This window comes from Heloderma suspectum, chromosome 4 (assembly GCF_057233095.1).
Source record: "Heloderma suspectum isolate Gila_16-S chromosome 4, 16-S_ref, whole genome shotgun sequence".
Taxonomy (NCBI): Eukaryota; Metazoa; Chordata; class Lepidosauria; order Squamata; family Helodermatidae; genus Heloderma; species Heloderma suspectum.
Window position 1 is genome coordinate 175944249 of NC_139461.1, and position 22135 is coordinate 175966383.

At 43.0% G+C, this 22135-nt stretch overlaps 1 protein-coding gene across 1 annotated transcript in view; it reads left to right on the forward strand.

Annotated features, from left to right (window-relative positions):
* Positions 1-22135, forward strand: part of PRG4 (proteoglycan 4) — a 75589-nt gene that overhangs the window by 37375 nt on the left and 16079 nt on the right. Inside the window, exons 6-14 of the mRNA XM_084851619.1 lie at positions 2559-2804; positions 5072-5212; positions 6670-6978; positions 7123-7863; positions 8785-10401; positions 10495-12191; positions 12237-13539; positions 18129-18215; positions 21076-21215. Coding sequence (XP_084707745.1) covers positions 2559-2804; positions 5072-5212; positions 6670-6978; positions 7123-7863; positions 8785-10401; positions 10495-12191; positions 12237-13539; positions 18129-18215; positions 21076-21215 — 6281 coding nt within the window. The remainder of the gene's footprint in view (positions 1-2558; positions 2805-5071; positions 5213-6669; positions 6979-7122; positions 7864-8784; positions 10402-10494; positions 12192-12236; positions 13540-18128; positions 18216-21075; positions 21216-22135) is intronic.

A 22135-nucleotide genomic window follows, 5' to 3' on the forward strand; every position in this document is an offset into this window, starting at 1 on the left:
CATGAATAATTAAAATATACAAAATTTTTAAAAAATTAAACAGCTAAAAACAATTTCACCAGAATACTAGACATGTTCAGACAGCTGGCATAGATGGCGCTGAATGCCACTAACACAATATGCACCTAGTTGCCTGGAACTGGATTGTGTACAGAGTGGCTGTTTTTAAAAACAACAAACATTTTTTAAACAGCAGTTCTGAATGAACTACTTCAGACACTGGAGTAAGACCTCCTTGCCTCTGAAGAAGATGACATGCCAAAACACAATGGGCATACTACATTATAAAATACAATTATTTTACTTTCAGCATCGTTTTGAGGCCTCACCTCCACATATTCACTTCTTGTCCTTTTGGAGCTAACCCTTCTCTCTTCTCTCTTTTTTCCTTTTTCTATTTGCCTTTTTCACTCACCAAAGGCTTTGTGCCTTTAACTCCATGACAGACAGAGATTCTTCAGGGAAAGCCTCTTAAAGGAACAGAGCCCCTAGCAAGAAAAGAGTAACAATTCTATACCAAGTCCCAGACCACTAGATGTTGTTGGTGTGAACCAGGCGCCCTGTGCTGAATGCAACTGCCTTGCATACAGATGTAGTTGTAGTGAAAGGCAATCTGTCCATTTTGGTGCATGATGCCTATTTTCATTTGGGAAGGGCTCTTCACAAGTCAAGCTGTTGCATGAATAATAGCACTATTAATGTTAATGTGCAAATAACAGCATGTATGCATTTAGCTATTATGAACAGCAAAATGAATGAATTTGTATTAGGCACCTTTGACTCCTTAAGGCTAGGCAATTGTGTGTGCGGGGAAGGGGGGCAAGGGTACAGTAAAGGGTATCCTGTACTAGGATACAGACCTAGTGTTCGCACTATTTGCCTGCTGGCAGACTCCAATGAGATCAACAGCAGAGGGTTTCCTCTGAGTGCCTCCTCTGAGAGAGGCTTAGAAGGTGGCGATAAGGGAGAGGGTCTTCCTAGTGTTAGAAAAAGGGAAGTCATGAGAGATTGTCGAGACAGTCGCATAAGCATAATCAGAAATAAACATGTTGACGCAATCATGTTCTACATGTGCCAGTCATGCTCTGATGAGTCAGCCAGCGGCTCAGTCAGTTGAAATGTCTTATCACTAACGGAAAGTTGTATAGGGGAGGGGGGGTATAAAAGATTTGTGCATGCTTAGCTCGGGGTCCAGACTGCTCTGCACCCGTTTTGCAAAACGACTAATAAAATAGTGTTGGATCCACTGCTGCCTGCCTGGCATCCTTTCTTTCAACCAGAAGCAAGAACTTTGTATCTAACACTAGTGGTGGCACCCCGGTATGGAATGCTCTCCCCACTGAGGTCCACTTGACACCAACACTGCCATCATTTTGGTGCCAGGTTAAGGCTGTCCTCTATTCTCAGGGATTTGATGGCATATGATGGGGCATTAACGTCAGTTGTTTTTATCAGGTCCAGTATGTCATTGTGACTGTTTCTAGCTGTTTAAATGGTTTAAATTTTGTATGTTACAGATTTTAATACTATGTCTTTATGATCTTGTATTGTGGTGTGTATTTTGTGAACCGCCCAGAGAGCTTCAGCTATTGGGGGGTATAGAACTGAAATAATTCCTCATCATCATCTTCACCTACCAAGATGAGAATGTGGGTTCACCCATCTCCATAGATTTTCTAATATATGCCTTCCTTGAAAATATATTGTTTTATCTAAACCAATCTCAGTTGAAGATTGAAGTTAAAAAGGATATCTCTATCTCACATGCCAGAATTTGAATATTAGGCCTCAGTCCAACTTGATGCCCTCCTCAATCATGCTGTTCAGGTTCAGAAGCCCTCACAGGACTTGTCCATCCATTAGCTCCATGTCCACCCACTGCTGTCCTGATTGTTCCAATCCTACTAGACATTACCTAGACCTATATAACCTTGGCACAGCAATTACAGCAGTAGAGCAATATTGCTCAGGGGGTATTGTTCAGTGCCAACTTTTAATTTCAAAAATATTGGGCACCGGGGTGAGCCAGGGGAACAGAGCCATGGGAGAATCTAGCAAATCAAGGGTAGAGCTGGGGTGACACTGGAGAGTTAAACATGGCATGTGAGGCAGGCATTGACTTAAGTACTCTCTAAGCCAGGAATGAGGGACCCAAGGGTCCAGTTGACCCCAGGCTGGAACACTGGGGGCTGCATGCCAGCAGTGGGATGTTCTCTCTCTCTCTCTCTCTCTCTCTCACACACACACACACACACACCATTCACACACTGAGATTGGAGGTAAACCCTTTCACCACTCTCAGCAGTGGGGCAGGGGAAAGGGGCAGGACCTGGGAAAGAAGTTTGGTGGGCCAGATGGAGACAGCCTATGAGCCAGAGGTTCCCTATGCCTGTTCTCAACTTAGGAAACTAGCCTTGACCAAAATAACCATTTTTCAGAAGTATGGTTCTTTAGCAGGTCTTTTGTTTAATATTGTAAACAACAATGCTAAGTTTGAAATGTTTGAGCCATTTCAGAGAAGAACCTTCAAGAGATATGACCTTTATGCCTGATTGCAGACATACCAACAACTACTACAGTACGAACAATGACCACCACGACCCCACGGACAACCACCACCACGACCCCACGGACAACAGCCATCACGACCAAACCATCAACCACAACATCCAAATCAAAGTCAACGACAAAACGTTCACCCAAACTTACACCCAAACCCAAACTTAAATCTAAATCCAAACCCAAACCCAAGATTTTAAAGAAGCACAAGAAGCACAAAAAAGTGTCTCATGAAATTATGGAAGGTAGGAAAAAATTACATGATATGGACTTGTGGGAGTCTACCGTTTGCTTTTTTATTTGTGATTTGGCTCTTTTTACAGTTATTGTGTACGCCTTGGGAGTGATGGCAATGCTGCAGAGAAGAAAGAAACAAATGATGGTACTGATAAATACATTTCCAGCCTAATTATATTGGTAAATTCTTTTACTGACTTCCACAGAGGCTATCTTACTATAATTTTAAGTACACTATCATGCTGGATCCTTGCCATATGCCTCCCCATGTGGTGTATTTATTGGGACTGGAGCTTTAGCAATGTAAAAAGTATAATCTTCTTGCTCTCTATCCTGGAGCCAATCTACATGGCTGATTTAATGCGGGTGGAGAGCACATCAGGGTCATTCGTGACAGGTGATGTTGTCGCCAATCTGCAGCCACCCTGCAGCTTCCCTCTGGAAAAGGCGCATTTTCAGAAAGTCGTTTTAGTGCACTGTTTTTCTTAAACATGGCTCTGGAGTGATTCCATTGCAGGGTGCCCCATCACCCGCATTATATCCTGGGTGTGCCTATTTCTGTGACCTGGCAGTGATCTGGTCAAGGGGGTGAGATTGCCCCCCTTTTCCCCCATTCCCTCTTTTGGGACTCAGGTTTCTTCCTGCTTAGAACTACTTCCCATTCACAAGCATTTACCCACTGAGGATCTATAACATCTTTTTCCCATTGAGACAATTGGAGCCACACTGTTTCAAGCCTTCAGAATAGCATACTTCCTGCTTTTCTCCCACTGAGAATCTGTAGCACCTTTTTCCCACTGAGAAAATTGGAGCCAAGCTGTTTCAAGCCTTCACAGTAGCACACTAGCTATCTAGCCTCTTTTTACACTGAAAACGAAAGAATGCACATAGGGGAAATAGAGGGGGCGGCCAGTGGCGGAAGCCAGCAGCATTTCACAGTATCGTTACTGTGATATACTGAAAACTACACAGAAGGGAAGGAGAGGGGATGGCCAGTAGTGGATAGAGAGGGCGGGGAATAAGCCTCTCTCATTTGCTGAGCAGCATCTCTGCTGTTGATGACATTCACTTCAAATGGAGGGACCCCACCCAACCCCAAGGTAAGGAGGTTTAAAGTGCTCTTGTGTGACTTGTGAAAGCAGGGTTTTAGGTGGTGTATACGTCGCTTTTCTTGCTTCATGTGCCGCTGACGGACCAAAGCTGATTTCATGAAATCCAGATAAAACCTGAAAGCATTTCTCATTCTGTTTCCATGTAGATTGGGCCCTGGGCTCTCTTAAGAGTCCCTGAAAATTAGAACATAGTGATGGTTTCTTTGCCATGATGCTTTTTTAAATATAACTGACAGTTGCCCATTGCTTTACTATATTAAAAAATTGATCTTGATACTACTTCTGGCTTGAAAAAATGGCTCTGGCTTTAAAATGGAAATGCTCCTTATTGCAGACTAAAGCCAAGTGGTATGAAAAAAAGCCCTAGGATATATTTGTAATGGGGAAGGTAACACTTTAAGTTCACATAGCTGATTATATGTCAAGACCTTCTGATTGATTTGTATGTAGTGCACCCACCTCCATATGGCCAGAATCCAAAAAGCTGTTTTAGGCACACCAAAGCTCTCCCGCCAACATTTTTCTTTGAACAGAAAATTTCCATATCCCATCACAAACTGTTTTCGGACATTCCTCGGTTGCAAAAATGGTTTGCCATATGGCAGCAGTGGGAAGAGAACTGCTGTTTAGAAAACATAGACCCGAGTGTTCTGATTTGCTTTATCTGTATTTTGGCTGTTTTTGTATTTTCTTTTGATGTAAAGCACTCTAGGAATTTCTACTGAAGGGCAGTACAAGCCTTGCTATCATAAATAAACAAATACATAATGCATAGTGTTAATTATTTCATGTTATATATTAATTCATTATTAACCGTGAAGTAATTCATTATTGAATAATAATTATTCAATGTGCAGTTCTTTGGATCCTGGCCTATATGTTCACTTGCAGAAGAAAGTGTTGTCCCAACAGAGAATTTCACAGTGCAACAGGTGTCCAAATTTGTGGACTTAATAGCATCCAAACTTGTAGCAACACACAAGACTGTTAGGAGCAAGCACCTTTTTCAAGGCCAAAGTCCATGCTGAAAATATACTGTGAGCTTGAGGGCAACAGTTGATGTGCATATTTGGACTGTACAATAATAAGGTTTGAAAAGGGCCCCCCTCTCCTTGAATCTGTACAGCTTTCTCTTTATGCTGACTGTATGTGCTTGACTGTAGAACATTCCAAACATTTGGAACAGTCTTCCTCGTCCTCGTCCTCAAAGATTCGGAGAACAATGGCTTCATTAAGAGATTCTGGTGATAACCACAAGAAGAAGAAAAATGATAAAAATGCTGAGGAGTTAGAAAAAAAGAAAGGTATGCTTTGTGATCCTTTTTAAACATGCAGAAATAAGGGCTTAAAAGAAGTGAAACAAATCATGTTGCAATAAAAAACCCCAACGTATTTTGTTTTCCTTCTTGAAAAGGAATTTTGAAATGTATCATAAATTACTATTCTTATAGGGTATGATCCAGCCAAGGCTCAGAAGCCTCATTGATTTCAATACGAGAGTTTAGTGCTTGCTTAAATCACTCCTATTGAAACTAATAGGACTCAAAAGTGCTTACGTTCAGCTAGATATCTCTGTTTAAGGGTACATTTCAGATGAAGGTGCTTCATTATTCTGAAAATATAATTCAATCAATTGTTACCAAATCATTTAATGTAATATTATATATTCAAGAACAGAACAAAAATTAGAGTGGCCCATATTCCAGTATCTTAAATTAATTTGAGCAATGCTTAATTTTAAATATTTATTTATTTTATTTATTTATTGCATTTATATCCCGCCTTTTTTCCTCCTGAAGGAACCCAAGGCGGCCTACATAATCCTCCTCCTCTCCATTTTATCCTCACAACAACAGCCCTGTGAGGTAGGTTGGGCTGAGAGTCTGTGACTGACCCAGAGTCACCCAGTGAGCTTCCATGGCTGAGTGGGGACTAGAACCCGGATCTCCCGACTCCCAGTCCAACACTCTAACTGCAACACCACACTGGCTTTCCAGCACCAACTATTTTTTTCAATACTGTTTGGATCAGACATGAAGAGATAAGCATGTTTAGATCAAATGGGTAGGATTAAGTGAGTAAAAATAAAGCTCAACTTTGGGGGTTTGTAACTATCATCTGGCATTTGTGGATTACCTCAGGATGCAGATTCATGCAGAACCCCAACCTATAGATAGGTTTATAAATATATTTGGTTGTCTTAGTGCCATGTGCTCTGATATGACTCAAAACCCAGGTTTCTTGACATGTGACAATGGAGCCACCTAAATGTAGATTAGCAGGATGGGATTCCTTATGGTTCACTGCTCCAAAAGGATTTCAAAAAACTGTGGCAGGAAAGTCAGTCCATTCCAGCATTTTGAGGTTACATTTTAAAATCCCCTGTGTGTTGAGGAGATAGTCGCGGGATGTCACACAAGGAGAATATTTATGCTACTGAAAATCTCACTAAATGTATCTCCCCCCCCACCCCCAAACTACAGAGACAGCTTTCTAGAACATCACAAACAGCAGTTTGGTTATATGTCAACTGGCATTACTTTGTCCAGTTCTGTTAAGCATATCTAGTAGGTTTATATCTCTTTCCTGCAATACATTTGGTATTAATTCCATAGCAGTCCTGAATGGCTTCTGTCAAACCACTATTTAACATCTACAAAGTCTGAGGCAACCATGCCAGAAAAGTTAAAAAGCATGAAAAATGTTTTAACAGTAATGCCCACACTAAAACCAGATGTTTAACCTTCCTTTTTTGTTTTAGCCCGTGATTCATCAAAAGGATCATTGAAAGCTTCCAAATTCAAAGTAGTGAGAGTGATTTCAGAGGAAGATGGCAGTGGGACAGACAATGCAGTGACAACAGTAGCTACCACAACTACTGCTATTACAACCACGACAAAGCGGCCATCCACCACGACCATGAGAAAACGGCCATCCACCACGACCACGACAAAGTGGCCATCCACCACAACCACGACAAAGCGGCCACCCACCACGGCCACGACAAAGCGGCCATCCACCACGACAAAGCAGCCATCCACCACGACAAAGCGGCCATCCACCACGACCATGACAAAGCGGCCATCCACCACGACCATGACAAAGCGGCCATCCACCACGACCATGACAAAGCGGCCATCCACCATGACCACAACAAAGCAGCCATCCACCACAACAAAGCTGCCCTTGACCATGATCATAACAAAGCTGCCCTCAACCACGACGAAGCTTCCCTCAACCACGACAAAACTTCCCTTGACCATGACAATGACAAAGCTGCCCTCGACCACAACGAAGCTTCCCTTGACCACGACAAAGCTTCCCTTGACCATGATGACAACGAAGCTGCCCTCCACCACGACCAAGCTGCCCTCCACCACAATCACAACAAAGCTGCCCTCCACCACAACCACGACAGAGCTGCCCTTGACCACAACCTCGACAAAGCTGCCCTCAACCTCGACGAAGCTACCCTCGACCACGGCCACGACGAAGCTGCCATCGACCACAACAGAGCTGCCATCTCTGACTACAAATGAAGTTGACACAGAGCATACAACCCAAGGAAATAAAGGTATTGCAGCAACTCCTGAAAATCACATTAGCCAGACCCCATCTCCCCAGCCAGAGAAACCATTGAGTGTGCCATCTAGCACAACGTCTAGTATCAGTGAGGTTTTGACATTGCCTACTGTGGCTAGTGTCACTATGAACAAAGACACAAGTGCTGCTGCTCTGAAAACCACAGTTACTCCAGCTAAAGGTATGACAACAATATCAAAAAGAGATACCACTACCGTTGCAACATCGAGAGCTGATAAAGACACAACCAAGGCAGACAGCCAGGTTATAACAACAGAAAAGAATGAAGCAAAGGATAAAACTGATAAAAGAGAAACAAGTACTGCAAATAATGAGACTGTAGTAACAGACTTTAAAGACACAACTAGAAATGCAGACACAACAACTCCTTTAGAGACAGTAGATAGCATATCTACAGAGAGCCTAATAATGGATAAATCTGATGCAATGGACACTGGCACTACCAGTACAATGCAAGAAACAATCACAGAGAAGAAAGGCTCAATAACACCAAACAAAGCAGACACTGCTACTGCAGCTGGGAAGACTATAACAACAGAAAAAACAAGTGGAATCACTGCTGGCAGTGAACCTGTAGAAACGTCAACTACAAATAGCCTAACATCAACAGGTGAAAAGACAACTACTGCAGATAAAGAATTAACATCTGCAGAAAGAACAGAATCCACAGCTGTTAGTCAGAAGTCAACTGTGGATAATGAAAAAGATAGTAGCACTGTTGAAGCAGAAGAAACCACCACTGCTGCTGAAAAAGAAACTACCATAGGTGATAAAGATACAACTACAGTTGGCAAAAAAGAGATACTCACTCTTGTAAAAGAGGCAACTACAGAGAATAATGAAACAAACTCTAAAGAGGCATTTGTTCACAGTAAAAGGACGATTACTACTATCAAAGAAAGAATTACTTCTGATGAAATGAAAACTTCAGAAAATCCCAAAAAATCAAGTACAACTGCTTTTACTAAGAGGATGCAAACTGTAGAGCTGGTGACCTTAGCTGATGGCTCTGAAAAATATACCGTTTTACCATCAGGTACAACCCCCAGAGATACCAGAAACACCATAGAATCAGGAATTACATCTCAGACTGTCAGACAATCTGATCCAACTCAGAAACCAACTTATGAGCCAGTTTTATCAGAGCAACTCACAGCTCAAGATAATTCAGATCTCACTCCATCTATAACTGTTCCAAACCATCCTCAAGAAATCTCTGATCCTGATAAAGGAGCCAGCAAAAATGTTAACTCTCCCAATTCAGACAGCCCTCAAGACTTATTCTCAACTCCTGCTGCTCTGTTCATGGGTACACCGCGGACTGAGAGTGATTATAGAAGTGCCAGGACAGAGAGAAGTACTACAGTTCTGGAGACAATAATAACACAGACTGAGCCACCAAGTGACATGGGCAATCTTATTCATGATGATAAAAACAACAAACCAGAGACTGATACAACACTCACAGACACAACAATAACACAGGCTGATCCGACAAATTACACACCCAGACTCAGTGGTGATGATAGAATTGACAGACCAGAAGGACCAACTACCATAACAGAGACAGTAATACTGAGAGATCCAGCAAGTGGCACACCCAGTCCTGATAGTCATGTTAAAAATGAAAAACCAGAAGAGATGACAGCAGTTACAGATATATTAGTTAAAAAGACTGGTCCCTTAAGTGACACAGGAAGTCCTAATGGTAATAATGTCAAAATAGAGAGTAGTACTAGGGTGAGTGAAACACCAATAACAGACACTGATCCAGGTGACACAACCAATCCCGATGGTGTTGATAAACCTGACAATCCAGACAGGACTACTAGTGTCAGTGAGACAACAATAACACAGACTGATCCAGGTGACACAACCAATCCTGATGGTGCTGATAAGCCTGACAACCCAGACAGGACAACCAGCAACACTGGGACACCAATAACACAGACTGATCCAGGTGACACAACCAGTCCTGATGGTGCTGATAAACCTGACAACCCAGACAGGACAACCAGCATCAGTGAGACACCTACAGCACAGACTAAGCCAAGTGACACAACCAGTCCCGATGGTGTTGATGAACCTGACCACCCAGACAGGACTACTAGTGTCACTGAGACAACAATAACACAGACTGATCCAGGTGACACAACCAATCCTGATGGTGCTGATAAACCTGACAACCCAGACAGGACAACCAGCAACAGTGGGACACCAATAACACAGACTGATCCAGGTGACCCAACCAATCCTGATGGTGCTGATAAACCTGACAACCCAGACAGGACAACCAGCATCAGTGAGACACCAATATCACAGACTAAGCCAAGTGACACAACCAGTCCCGATGGTGTTGATGAACCTGACAACCCGGACAGGACTACTAGAGTCACTGAGATGACAGTAACACAGACTGATCCAGGTGACACAACCAATCCTGATGGTGTTGATAAACCTGACAACCCAGACAGGACAACCAGCAACAGTGGGACACCAATAACACAGACTGATCCAGGCGACACAGCCAATCCTGATGGTGCTGATAAACCTGACAACCCAGACAGGACAACCAGCAACAGTGGGACACCAATAACACAGACTGATCCAGGCGACACAACCAATCCTGATGGTGCTGATAAACCTGACAACCCAGACAGGACAACCAGCATCAGTGAGACACCTATATCACAGACTAAGCCAAGTGACACAACCAATCCTGATGGTGTTGATGAACCTGACCATCCAGACAGGACTACTAGTGTCACTGAGACAACAATAACACAGACTGATCCAGGTGACACAACCAGTCCTGATGGTGCTGATAAACCTGACAACCCAGACAGGACAACCAGCATCAGTGGGACACCAGTATCACAGACTGATCCAGGTGACACAACCAATCCTGATGGTGCTGATAAACCTGACAACCCAGACAGGACAACCAGCATCAGAGGGACACCAATATCACAGACTAAGCCAGGTGATACAACCAATCCCGATGGTGTTGATGAACCTGACCACCCAGACAGGACTACTAGTGTCACTGAGACAACAATAACACAGACTGATCCAGGTGACACAACCAATCCTGATGGTGTTGATGAACCTGACCACCCAGACAGGACTCCTAGTGTCACTGAGACAGCAATAACACAGACTGATCCAGGCGACACAACCAATCCTGATGGTGCTGATAAACCTGACAACCCAGACAGGACTACTAGTGTCAGTGAGACAACAATAACACAGACTAATCCAGGCGACACAACCAATCCTGATGGTGCTGATAAACCTGACAACCCAGACAGGACAACCAGCATCAGTGAGACAACAATAACACAGACTTATCCAGGTGACACAACCAATCCTGATGGTGTTGATAAACCTGATAATCCAGACAGGACTACTAGTGTCACTGAGACAGCAATAACACAGACTGATCCAGGCGACACAACCAATCCTGATGGTGCTGATAAACCTGACAACCCAGACAGGACTACTAGTGTCAGTGAGACAACAATAACACAGACTGATCCAGGTGACACAACCAATCCCGATGGTGTTGATGAACCTGACCACCCAGACAGGACAACTAGTGTCACTGAGACAACAATAACACAGACTGATCCAGGCGACACAACCAATCCTGATGGTGCTGATAAGCCTGACAACCCAGACAGGACAACCAGCATCAGTGAGACACTAATATCACAGACTAAGCCAAGTGACACAACCAATCCCAATGGTGTTGATGAACCTGACAACCCGGACAGGACTACTAGAAGCACTGAGACGACAATATCACAGACTGATCCAGGTGACACAACCAATCCTGATGGTGTTGATGAACCTGACAACCCAGACAGGACTACTAGTGTCACTGAGACGACAATAACACAGACTGATCCAGGTGACACAACCAATCCCAATGGTGTTGATAAACCTAATAACCCAGACAGGACAACCAGCATCAGTGAGACACCAATATCACAGACTGATCCAGGTGACACAACCAATCCCGATGGTGTTGGTGAACCTGACAACCCAGACAGGACAACCAGCATCAGTGGGACACCAATATCACAGACTAAGCCAAGTGATACAACCAATCCCGATGGTGTTGATGAACCTGACAACCCAGACAGGACTACTAGTGTCACTGAGACAACAATAACACAGACTGATCCAGGCGACACAACCAATCCTGATGGTGCTGATAAGCCTGACAACCCAGACAGGACAACCAGCATCAGTGAGACACCAATATCACAGACTGATCCAGGTGACACAACCAATCCCGATGGTGTTGGTGAACCTGACATCCCAGACAGGACTACTAGAAGTACTGACACGACAATATCACAGACTGATCCAGGTGACTCAACCAATCCTGATGGTGTTGATGAACCTGACAACCCAGACAGGACTACTAGTGTCACTGAGACGACCATAACACAGACTGATCCAGGTGACACAACCAATCCCAATGGTGTTGATAAACCTGATAACCCAGACAGGACAACCAGCATCAGTGAGACACCAATATCACAGACTGATCCAGGTGACTCAACCAATCCCGATGGTGTTGATGAACCTGACAACCCAGACAGGACTACTAGAGTCACTGAGATGACAGTAACACAGACTGATCCAGGTGATACAACCAGTCCTGATGGTGTTGATGAACCTGACAACCCAGGCAGGACTACTAGCATTACTGAGTCAACAGTAACACAAACTGGTCCAAGGAATCGCACACCCAGCCCTGATGTTGATGATACAAATGACAAACTGGACATGACTAGCACAGTCACAGAAACAATAATAACAGAGACTAGTCCAAAACGTAACACAGCCAATCCTAATGTTGATGACAAAAATGACAGACTGGAAAGAATTACTATAGTCACAGAGACAATAATATCCAAAACTGTTTCCCCAAGTGATTCACCTACTCCAGATGATGAAAATAATAAACCAGAAAGGATTACTACAGTCAGAGAGACAATATCACCACAGACTGATCCAGCTAGAGACATACCAAGCCCTGTTGGTAATGATAAAAATGACAGGCCACAAATAACCACTACAGTCACAGAGACAATAATAACAGAGACTGATGCAAAAAGTGGCACACCCAGCCCTGATACTGATGACAAAAATGACAGACCTGAAAGAACTACTACAGTAAAAGAGACGATAATAACAGAAATTGATCCAATCAATCCTACTGATGCTGATGAAAGCATTCCTTCAGCAAGGAATCCAGAGAACCCGGAAATAGCAGCGACACGATCTAAGCCACCAAATGATGAACGTGGAACTACAAAACTAACAGACACAACAACAATAACAACATTTACACAATCTAACTCACCAAATGATACACCAAGTCCAGATCAAAGTGACAAGCCAGACAACCCAGCTCAAGTCATACAGACAACTACCACCATCACAACAGAATCCAAACCACTGAGTGATTCCCCTAATACTGATGAAAGTGACAGCCCAGTCAGCATCACTAAAGTCACAAAAGCAACTACATCTACCATAAGAGAACCAAATCCTAGATCGCCTAACCCAGATGACAATAGCAAGTCAGAAGTCATCACAAAAATGACACAGACTGTAACTACTACAACTACAACCACCACCCAATCAAATACAACTGAACATCGAGAAAAAAACACACATGATGTTACAACTAATACAAAAATTGATCTTGTTTCAGATAGAGAACCCACCAAAGAAAATCCAACTAACAAGAATACAAATACTGGAGTAACACAGGCGACTAGAACTTCCTTGATAACTTCAAGACTTCCTGACACCCCATCAGTAAACAAGACTACAGCTTATGCCTCCACTTTACCCACTATACTTATTCCAACAAAAAGAGGAGTGATCTATTACCCCACTACAATATACTCTACAATTTCCACAACTAGACTTCCAGAGAGGATGACCAACTTAACTACAGAGTATGTTCGACCAGAACAGATTGTCAGACCCCTACTGTACAAAGGTATGTTTATTTTTTCATACTTTTTATTTAAAACAATGATATAGTGCCCTATATCATTTGATTTCAGGGTGATTACAATACAAATAGCTTAATTGTAATAAGGGTGGATATCACTATAATTATCTACCTGGAGGGGACATAAAGGTGTGTGTGTGTAGAAGGGAGGGAGGAAAGTGTATAGTCTTCACACGGATCATAGTGACCAGGATGTAATTTAGGAAGGATGGGGGGAGAGGTGCCCCCCATCTTTGTTTCAGACTGCAAATGATTATTTTCAGAAGAATCTTTATGTCTGTAGCAAACACAGCTAATTATATTACAATAACCATTGTTTTTCAATCTTGAATGTATCCAGTAGTAAGACTTTGTACCTTGCTGTTATCCCCAACTGAAACCTGAAATGGTGCTCCTGCTGCGGACTGGAAGATTATTGTTTCCTCAGCTATTGAGAAAGAGGTTTCCATGAAGCTTGTCACCAAAAACTCTTAGGAAAAAAGAAAGAACCTGTGCAACAACCCCTGCCAATAGTGAGCCCTATCTGTGAGAAACTGTGGGAGAATTTCTCCTCCCCTAGGAGAAATTCGCTGAAATTGTCCCTCCAATTTCTCTGCACACAAATAGGCTAGAGAATTTTGAGAGGCCATTTGTGCACAGCTCTGTTTTATTTATTTATTATATTTATATCCTGCCTTTCTTCCAAGGAGCTCAAGAAGGCATGCATTGTTCTTTCTCTTCCCTGACCCCTGCCCATCCCCTTTATCCTCACAGCAACTCCGTGACATAGGTTAGACTGAGAGATAGTGATTGGCCCAAAGCTACCCACTGAGTTTCTTGGCTGAATAGAGAGTAGAACTTGGGTCTCCCCCGTCCTAGTCTGATATTCAACTACCACACCAGAGTGGCTTGCTCCCAAACAGAGTCGGATCAGCTGAAGAGCTCTTTTTCAGCGTTGAAAGTCACATGTCTAAAGCAGGGGTGTTTAACCTCTTTCAGCCAGAGGGCCAGATTCCATTTTGGAAAAGTTCTCGGGGGCTGTATTCCAGTGGTAGGTAGAGCTGAGGACAAAAGGGGTGGGGCCAAAAATGGCAGCATGTTTTAGCTTGGAGCTCTTAGTGCCAATAACCAAGTCCCAGGAGAGACATTTTAGCCTTTTAGAATGGGGAAAAACTGCACAAAATACGGGAAAGGACAAAACAGTCAGTGGTTGGGGGAACAGGGGTGGAACTAGGGGAAGGGGCGTGACCATCTGGGGACCTCTGAAGGGTCAGATTAGGAGCCCAGGCCTGGGGTTCTGCACTCTTCATCTAAAGTAATGATCTGGAAGAACTATTTTATTTCTTTCTTTCTTTAAAACATTTGTATCCCACCTTATATCATTAAGATCTCAGGGCGGAATACAGATAGAATCAATTTAAACAGTATACAACAATAAATAACTTAAAACAGCTAGAAACATATCAAACCATTAAACAACCTAATACCAATTAAAATCTAAAAAATTAACGCAGTTAAAACAGTGTGCTACTTTAGGGAATGCATTTAGCCTTCATAGGCTTTGGTAAGAAGTGCTGAAATGAAACCAACGTCTGCACCAATCAGGCCTCCAAGGGGAGAGTATTCCACAAGCAGGGTGCCATAGCAGAGAAGGCCCTCTCCCACATCCCACCATAGTGTATGTCTCGCACTGGTGGGACTCGGAGGAGGGCCCCTCCAACAGATCTCAGTCCTAGTGCTGAAGAATGACTATGGAAAAGAATCAGGCATTGAAATGACTGGCTTAACAAGGCATTTTGCTTTGTGGAGTGGAGTCTTGAAATGACATATATGGGATTCAAGAAAAAGTCAGTAGGGAGCTGCCTCCTACATTTCCCCCCTGACAGTTCATCAACAATAACCTTATGAGCATATTTATAAAGGCTGATTGATGGAAACAGATTTTTCAAATACAGTATGATCCCATGACAACAAGCAAAGTGTTTCCAGATCCATTAACATTTGCAATATTTGGTGAGAGAGACTGGCTAGGACTGATTCCTTTTAGGACATTCAGGCCATGATAAATTTGCTTGCATGTAATGTGCATTAAAAAATATGAACATGTGTATTAGCTGTTTTTCTATCCTCTGGGCAAGATGGCAACCTCTTGGCAAGAAAGAGGACTCCAAAACATTAAATCAGGCAGCTTTTCATATATTTAGATTACAGTTTCCACATCACAAACTGAGATATGGAAGGAGAAGCACCCATTATGATCTGTGGAACCTTTACTGTTCTGGAATAAGGAGCAAAGATATAGTGAGGTATATCTTTAAAAAGTGACATACCACACAACCCTAAATCAGATGATTGTATGATCAACTACGAGAATCGCTGTGCCATATAAAGTTGTTGTTGGAATCCTTATACTTACTTTTGATGGTTCTTTATTATTTTTCTTTGTATTTTACTTAATGCTTAATCTTTATAAGATTTTACAGATTCACACATCTTGCAGAGAATGCCTTGTACAAATGAATAGATGTTACTAACATTGTATACAGAAACCCGTTTGAATTCAAAGACCATATGCAGCTTCCAAACACCGAGTTTAAAAGGTGACACAGTATGCTCAATAGAATAATATCTCACTGGATCTTCTGATGGCATAAGTTCAGTAGGGGTAGACTTTCAACTGATCTCACATCTTCTTAACTATTATTAAACCGATTTTTTAAAAGTTTGTCTTTACAAACTTAAAAACTATTGAATAAATGAGTGTGTGGGGGGGAGAACCAATGTGGTCTAATGTGAGCACAGGCCTAGTAAATGCAATTTCAGATCCTAGCTGATATGTGGAAACACCAGATGGCCACACAAAAGTTCACATGTTGAAGTCACATTTTATTTTATTACATTTTTATGCCATCTTTTCCCCTAGGAGATGAGGCAGCTCACACGGTGTTCCCATACCCATGTTATCTAGGGATGGGAGAACCAGCAATTTTCGAGCTTGCCTAAATTCTCTGAAAATCACTTTGAAGCTTGTTTCAGCTCTCTCCCGTTTTCATTTTCAGCCTGTTTTCCAGCTCGTTCAAATGGGAAAAGTGTGAATTTCTGTATGTATTTTTTCAAATGTACACTTTCCCCCATTGAATAAAGTGTGGAAATGATTTTTGGTGTGTGTGTGTGTGTTGAAAATGTACATTTCAAAGTATGCATTTTTTAAAAATACGCATTTTTTAAACACAATTGCAAATTTGGAAACTGGCAAATTTTCTCAAAAAAAAAAGTGCTCCTGCTCGAGGTCAAGTTCAGGACTGTGAACAGGACATGTTCACATGATTTGTGAAGAGAAACAAAATTCTCGTAAATCCCTGATTTTATCTTCACAATAATTCTGTGAAGTAGGTTAGCCAGGGCTGAGAGAAAGTGAATGACCTAATCTCACCCAGCCAACTTGATGGCCAAGCAGGAATTTGAACACAGATCTCATGGGGTCTAAATGCAACACTCTTACTGACTGCAACACATTGGCTCTATTTAAGAGGTGGTCCCATCCGCCCTAATGCATGCTGGCACCTATACAGCGTGATCATTTCTACAAGTACATTTAGCAACAATACATCATCAAAAAGCATGTCCTTATGACTACTTTAGGTGTTCTGATATAATTTACCAGTGTAGTGGACTTAAGACTGGAATGGGAAGACCCAGGTTCAAATTCCCACCAAGCCATGAAGGTGCCTTGGTGCAGTTAATAGATAGATAGATAGATAGATAGATAGATAGATAGATGATAGATTATAGATAGATAGATAGATAGATAATTCTAATTATGCTCACAGACCAGCTGTTGAAAATACAAAATATGAAAACGAGCTGACAAATACAAACTATAGGTGCAAGCTACAGACTGAGTATTGGTGCAATCATTCTCTCTTAGCCTAACCAACCTCACAGGGTTGTCAGGAGGATAAAAATGGGTGGGCACATAAATCCTGCCTTCGGCGTTTTGGAGGAAGGGTGCGATAAATTTGTACTAAAATTTGAGTGGTACCAGAAATTAACCGTATATGAATCTATATGCATGTCTAAATCCATTCCTAGTCTGTCATCTAGGAATAGTCATCAATCTTGTATGGATGAATGACATAGGAAACACCTGCTGGTAAGCTTATCAGAAGAATAAGCTATTTTTTAAACATTGAAAAAGCTTTAATTCTATGGAAAATAATGTACACAATAGTGTCCTTTTGAATAATATGATATGATTAATATCCTAAGATTAAAACTTTGAGGATCATGCATATTGAACGTGTGATCTGAGTCCAGAGCAGATCTTTGGCTCCTGGAAAAAGTACCAGAAATGGCCAATGGAAATATTAAGTATAGGAGTGCCAGAAGCCAATTAATTATGCCTTAATTCAAAGTACCGTACATTTCTTTGTGAAAATTATGTCTGAGAAAAATGCATAGAGTGAAATTTATTATCATTCACTAAACTATTTACATTAGATCTATCTTGCTCATCTGATGTACATTGGGTTTACGTTGTTTATGGGGGTATCCTTCACTATTAAAAATAGAAATGGCTAATTCTTTTGTCCCAGATGTACCTGATGAGATGAACTTGTGCAACCGGAAGCCTGCAAATGGGATTGTCCCTTTGCAAAATGGATCCTTAGCTGTATTCAGAGGTGAGTTAGCAGACTGAAGAGCTTAATGAGTTTCTGACAGGATATCACATGATAAAATATGTATCTTGTTATGAACATAACAGCCCTGGTTCAGCTGAACTTGAAAACTAGTGGCCCCAGATGGACATTCATGTATCTCATTCCATATACGCATCGAGACACATCCAGCCAGTACAATGGTGCTTAAATGAGCATTGCAATGCTCGGGGGTGGTGTCAAAGCAAGGCATGCTTGAGCTCCTGCCAAGGCCCACACCCTAACACAGAGACAGGAAGGCCTGAAAAACAAAAACAAAAATTTTGGGAAATTCGTTCTTTGTTTTTTTCTGAAAAATTGGAAAAACTGAACAGCTTTGGATTATGAAATATTTTCTTTTAGAATTGAAGATGAAGTAATTATATATTGTTACCCAACCTTTACACACACAGAGACATGATTTCTAAAAACTATGTAATAAGAACACTTTTATAGAAAAAGTAGAGATGTAAATGTCTGGCAATAATGAAGCTATGGGGGAAAAGATTTTTTTAATACTCTCAGTAAGAGTTCTTTCATTTCTTATTGAAATTATTGATCTAAAGTATATTGATCTAAAGTATATTTTACTGAAAGACATTTATGTAGGGATGTCAGAGAATTCCGTGACGGATCTCGGTAAGGCCGAATGCCAGTGCATTCGGCCCCGCGAAAACAATCGCGGAACGAAGCCCCCGCCACCCCAACCCACGAAAGGCACGCAGGATGAAGTGCCCGCCGCCCCCACCCCACGAAAGGCGCATGAAACGGAGCACTTACCTGCTCCCGTCCGCGCTGCTGTGCGAATGGTGGCCGTCCTGCGGCTGCCATTCGCTTCCTCCTTCTTCAGCCGTGATAGGTTATGTAAATACTTACATAGCCTATCACGGCTAATGCAGGGACGCCATTTGCGTCCCTGCGGAGGCCGTGATAGGTTACGTAAGTATTTACGTAGCCTATCACGGGGGGGGGGGGGACCCCAGCGTACGCAAATGGCGCCATTTGCGTACGCTGGGGATTTTTCCTCCCTGCTTTGATAGGCTATGTAAATATTTACGTAGCCTATCACAGCTCACTACAGGGACGCAAATGACGGCGGCTACGGCAGCTGCCATTTGCGTCCCTGCAGGGCTGCAGGCGGCCGGAGCTGGCTGGCGGCTCCGCAGCTTGGCTGCAGAGCAGAGCCGGCTGGCCAGGATTCCGGGGGGAGGCACAGAGCGCCTCCCCCCTCAACAAGGATTCCGGGGGGGACGGAGTGCCTCCCCCCACCTGCGGAACCCGGCGGAGCCAGGTAAGCGGGGTTTCGTACACCCCTACATTTATGCTCAGTTTCCCAACATGTGAGTAGAGTCACCACTATGCATTCTTGACAGCAAATGTGTATTCTTGACAGCTTGGGTTTTGTTCTATAGAGTCCTGTGTTTCTGATGCTGTAGCAGTCATTAGAATGCCATTCCAATCTATTCAGACAATAATTACGAATGTACTAAGGGCTCAATCCTATGGGGATAGTTGGCCACCTCTGAACTTGGAGGTGACTGACTGTCCAATGCAGGGCGGGCGGAGCACGGAGGGGATCTTCTCTGCATTTCGGCCGCCCTGCATTTGCAGATAGATGGTCAATTTCGGCTGTCTAGCCAGAGCGGCTCAGAGCAGGGTTGGGGGAGGCCGGATGGTGCATAGGAAGCGTCGTACCGGCGCTTCCGCTGTCCCCACCCCTCCCTGCCCCCAGGAACACTCCCTTTTCCCCTGCCCCATGCTGCTCTTACAAGCGCAGAGCCAGGGATGAACCATGGCGCCTATGAGGCGGAGAGGGTGGGGAGGCAGTTCCTGAAAACCAAAAAATCCTATGGCCATCTAGCCACTGTCTAGTGGCCATAGGACTGCACCCTGAGTGTATTTTTAAAAGTTTTAAAACATAATGACAATTTTATGAGCAAACTAAGTCATACATAAAATAACTATATGGTAACAGAAGGCTGTTTTATGTTCCTAAAGCAGCCCTCCCCACCTGGTGCCCTCCAGATGGTTTGGACTACAGTGCCCAGCATTCCTGACCATTGGCCATGCTGCCTGAGGCTGATGGGAGCTGAAGTCCAAATTCTCTGGAAGGCACCAGGTTGGGGGAGGCTGTGTTAAAGCAACAAAGTGACTGAAGATCTGTAAGGAGCACTAAAAAAATAAGTATTGCTTATTTGTCAATGTTTCCAAAATTTCCAATTTTTCTGGAACCCCCTGAGAAAAAAAAAATCCCCTCGGCTTCAAAATTTCCAGAACTTTTACATCTCTACCCCAGCAAGGGTCCACGGACAAGAGTTGCCCCTCCTCTTCACCAGTGCAGCCTGCTTGTTCACCTGCTCTTGTGGGAGGTGAGAAGGTAGACTCGTTGCTGGAGGGGTCCACTGAGGGTGTCTTGCCCAAGGGCCGTCAAGAACCTGGAACCTGCAGTGGCAATGCTATTGTGAACTGCTTAGAGACGTTATGAAGCAGTATTAGAAGTATTACAAAAAACCAGAACAATAATGCAGAGATGCACCCAGCAAGCCTGCTTCTCTGCTGGTCTTTTACTTGCTGCTGGGCTGAGGGATGAAGCAATAATGTTTCCATAACCAATCAGGAAACTACTTCTTTTTGCAGAAAGTATACACTGCCTTAATCAAACCACCAAAAAGCAACATGCACCAGATACCACGAATCTGCACCGGGCCACTTGTGGTGATGCCCCCCCACACTCTAGCAGGCAATCCCATGTTGAGAAGACTGAGCCCTGGAGCGAGACTGTCTGCTGAGGCTCAATTTGTCCCCCCCTCTTCTTCACACCTTTGGCCTCTGCTTGGTTTTGTAGGTCATTACTACTGGCTGCTGAATGGAGTGAGCTCACCATCCCCTTCCCCTCGTAAAATCACCGAAGTGTGGGGCATCCCCTCCCCCATTGACACGGTCTTCTCTAGATGTAACTGTGATGGCAAAACCTTCTTTTTCAAGGTGGGTAATTTGTCTTCCATAGTGTGGATGTTGGCACATGGACAAGTTAATATTTGCAGATGCTGATTATAACAGGGAAATCTGGAGTGTTGCACCAAACAAACAAAGGTAACCCCAATTTTGGTGCCAGAAAGCTTCATGTTCTGCACTGTTTATCAATAAGCAAATTAGACAAACCCTACAACAAACTGTTCAGTCCATATAAGGCTTAAACAATTTGTTGCTGGATGTCTTTTGCAGAATTTGAAATGTTTTATTTCTGGAACAGTTTTGGTCAGTCAGATACTCGAAAATGACCTGGTTTTCACCAAGGAAATTAGTTTGTGTCTAGGCTGTGTCTCTTCAGACTGTAGGTGGGATTTCACAGCATCAAACGCTTCTCTATGCAAAACAAAACAAAAAATAGGTCCTCCTCACAGAAAACCCTGCTGCATCAGGGAGCAGGGTTCTAGACTCACCTTCTTCCAGACATGCTGGTTTTCTATGTGTAGGGATTTTATTTATTTATTTATTTATTTATTTATTTTGTATGGAAGAGCTTTCAAGCACATGATTCATGGCCTGCACTGTAAACTACATTAATCAGTCTTGTGGTCAAACATAAACAATAAATAAAAGGCCTAAAGCGGCAACCCTATGTACACTTACCTGGGAGTCAGCCCCATTAAACATAGTGGGACATACTTGTGAGAAGTAGTCACAGTATTGTGTTGTAAAATTGACCAGGTTTGCATATAACCGCAACAGTGGGTTAATTAACCCATGAATTGCCAAAATCTGGTGGGAGTGAGTGAGCACAGTGCCTCCATGATGTCTGAAGCCAGACACTCTGGATTGTTTAGAGGTTAAACAACCCGGAGTTAAACTACGATTTGTGGGTAGGTTAATGCTAGGTTTAACCCCTAAACAATCAGAGTGTC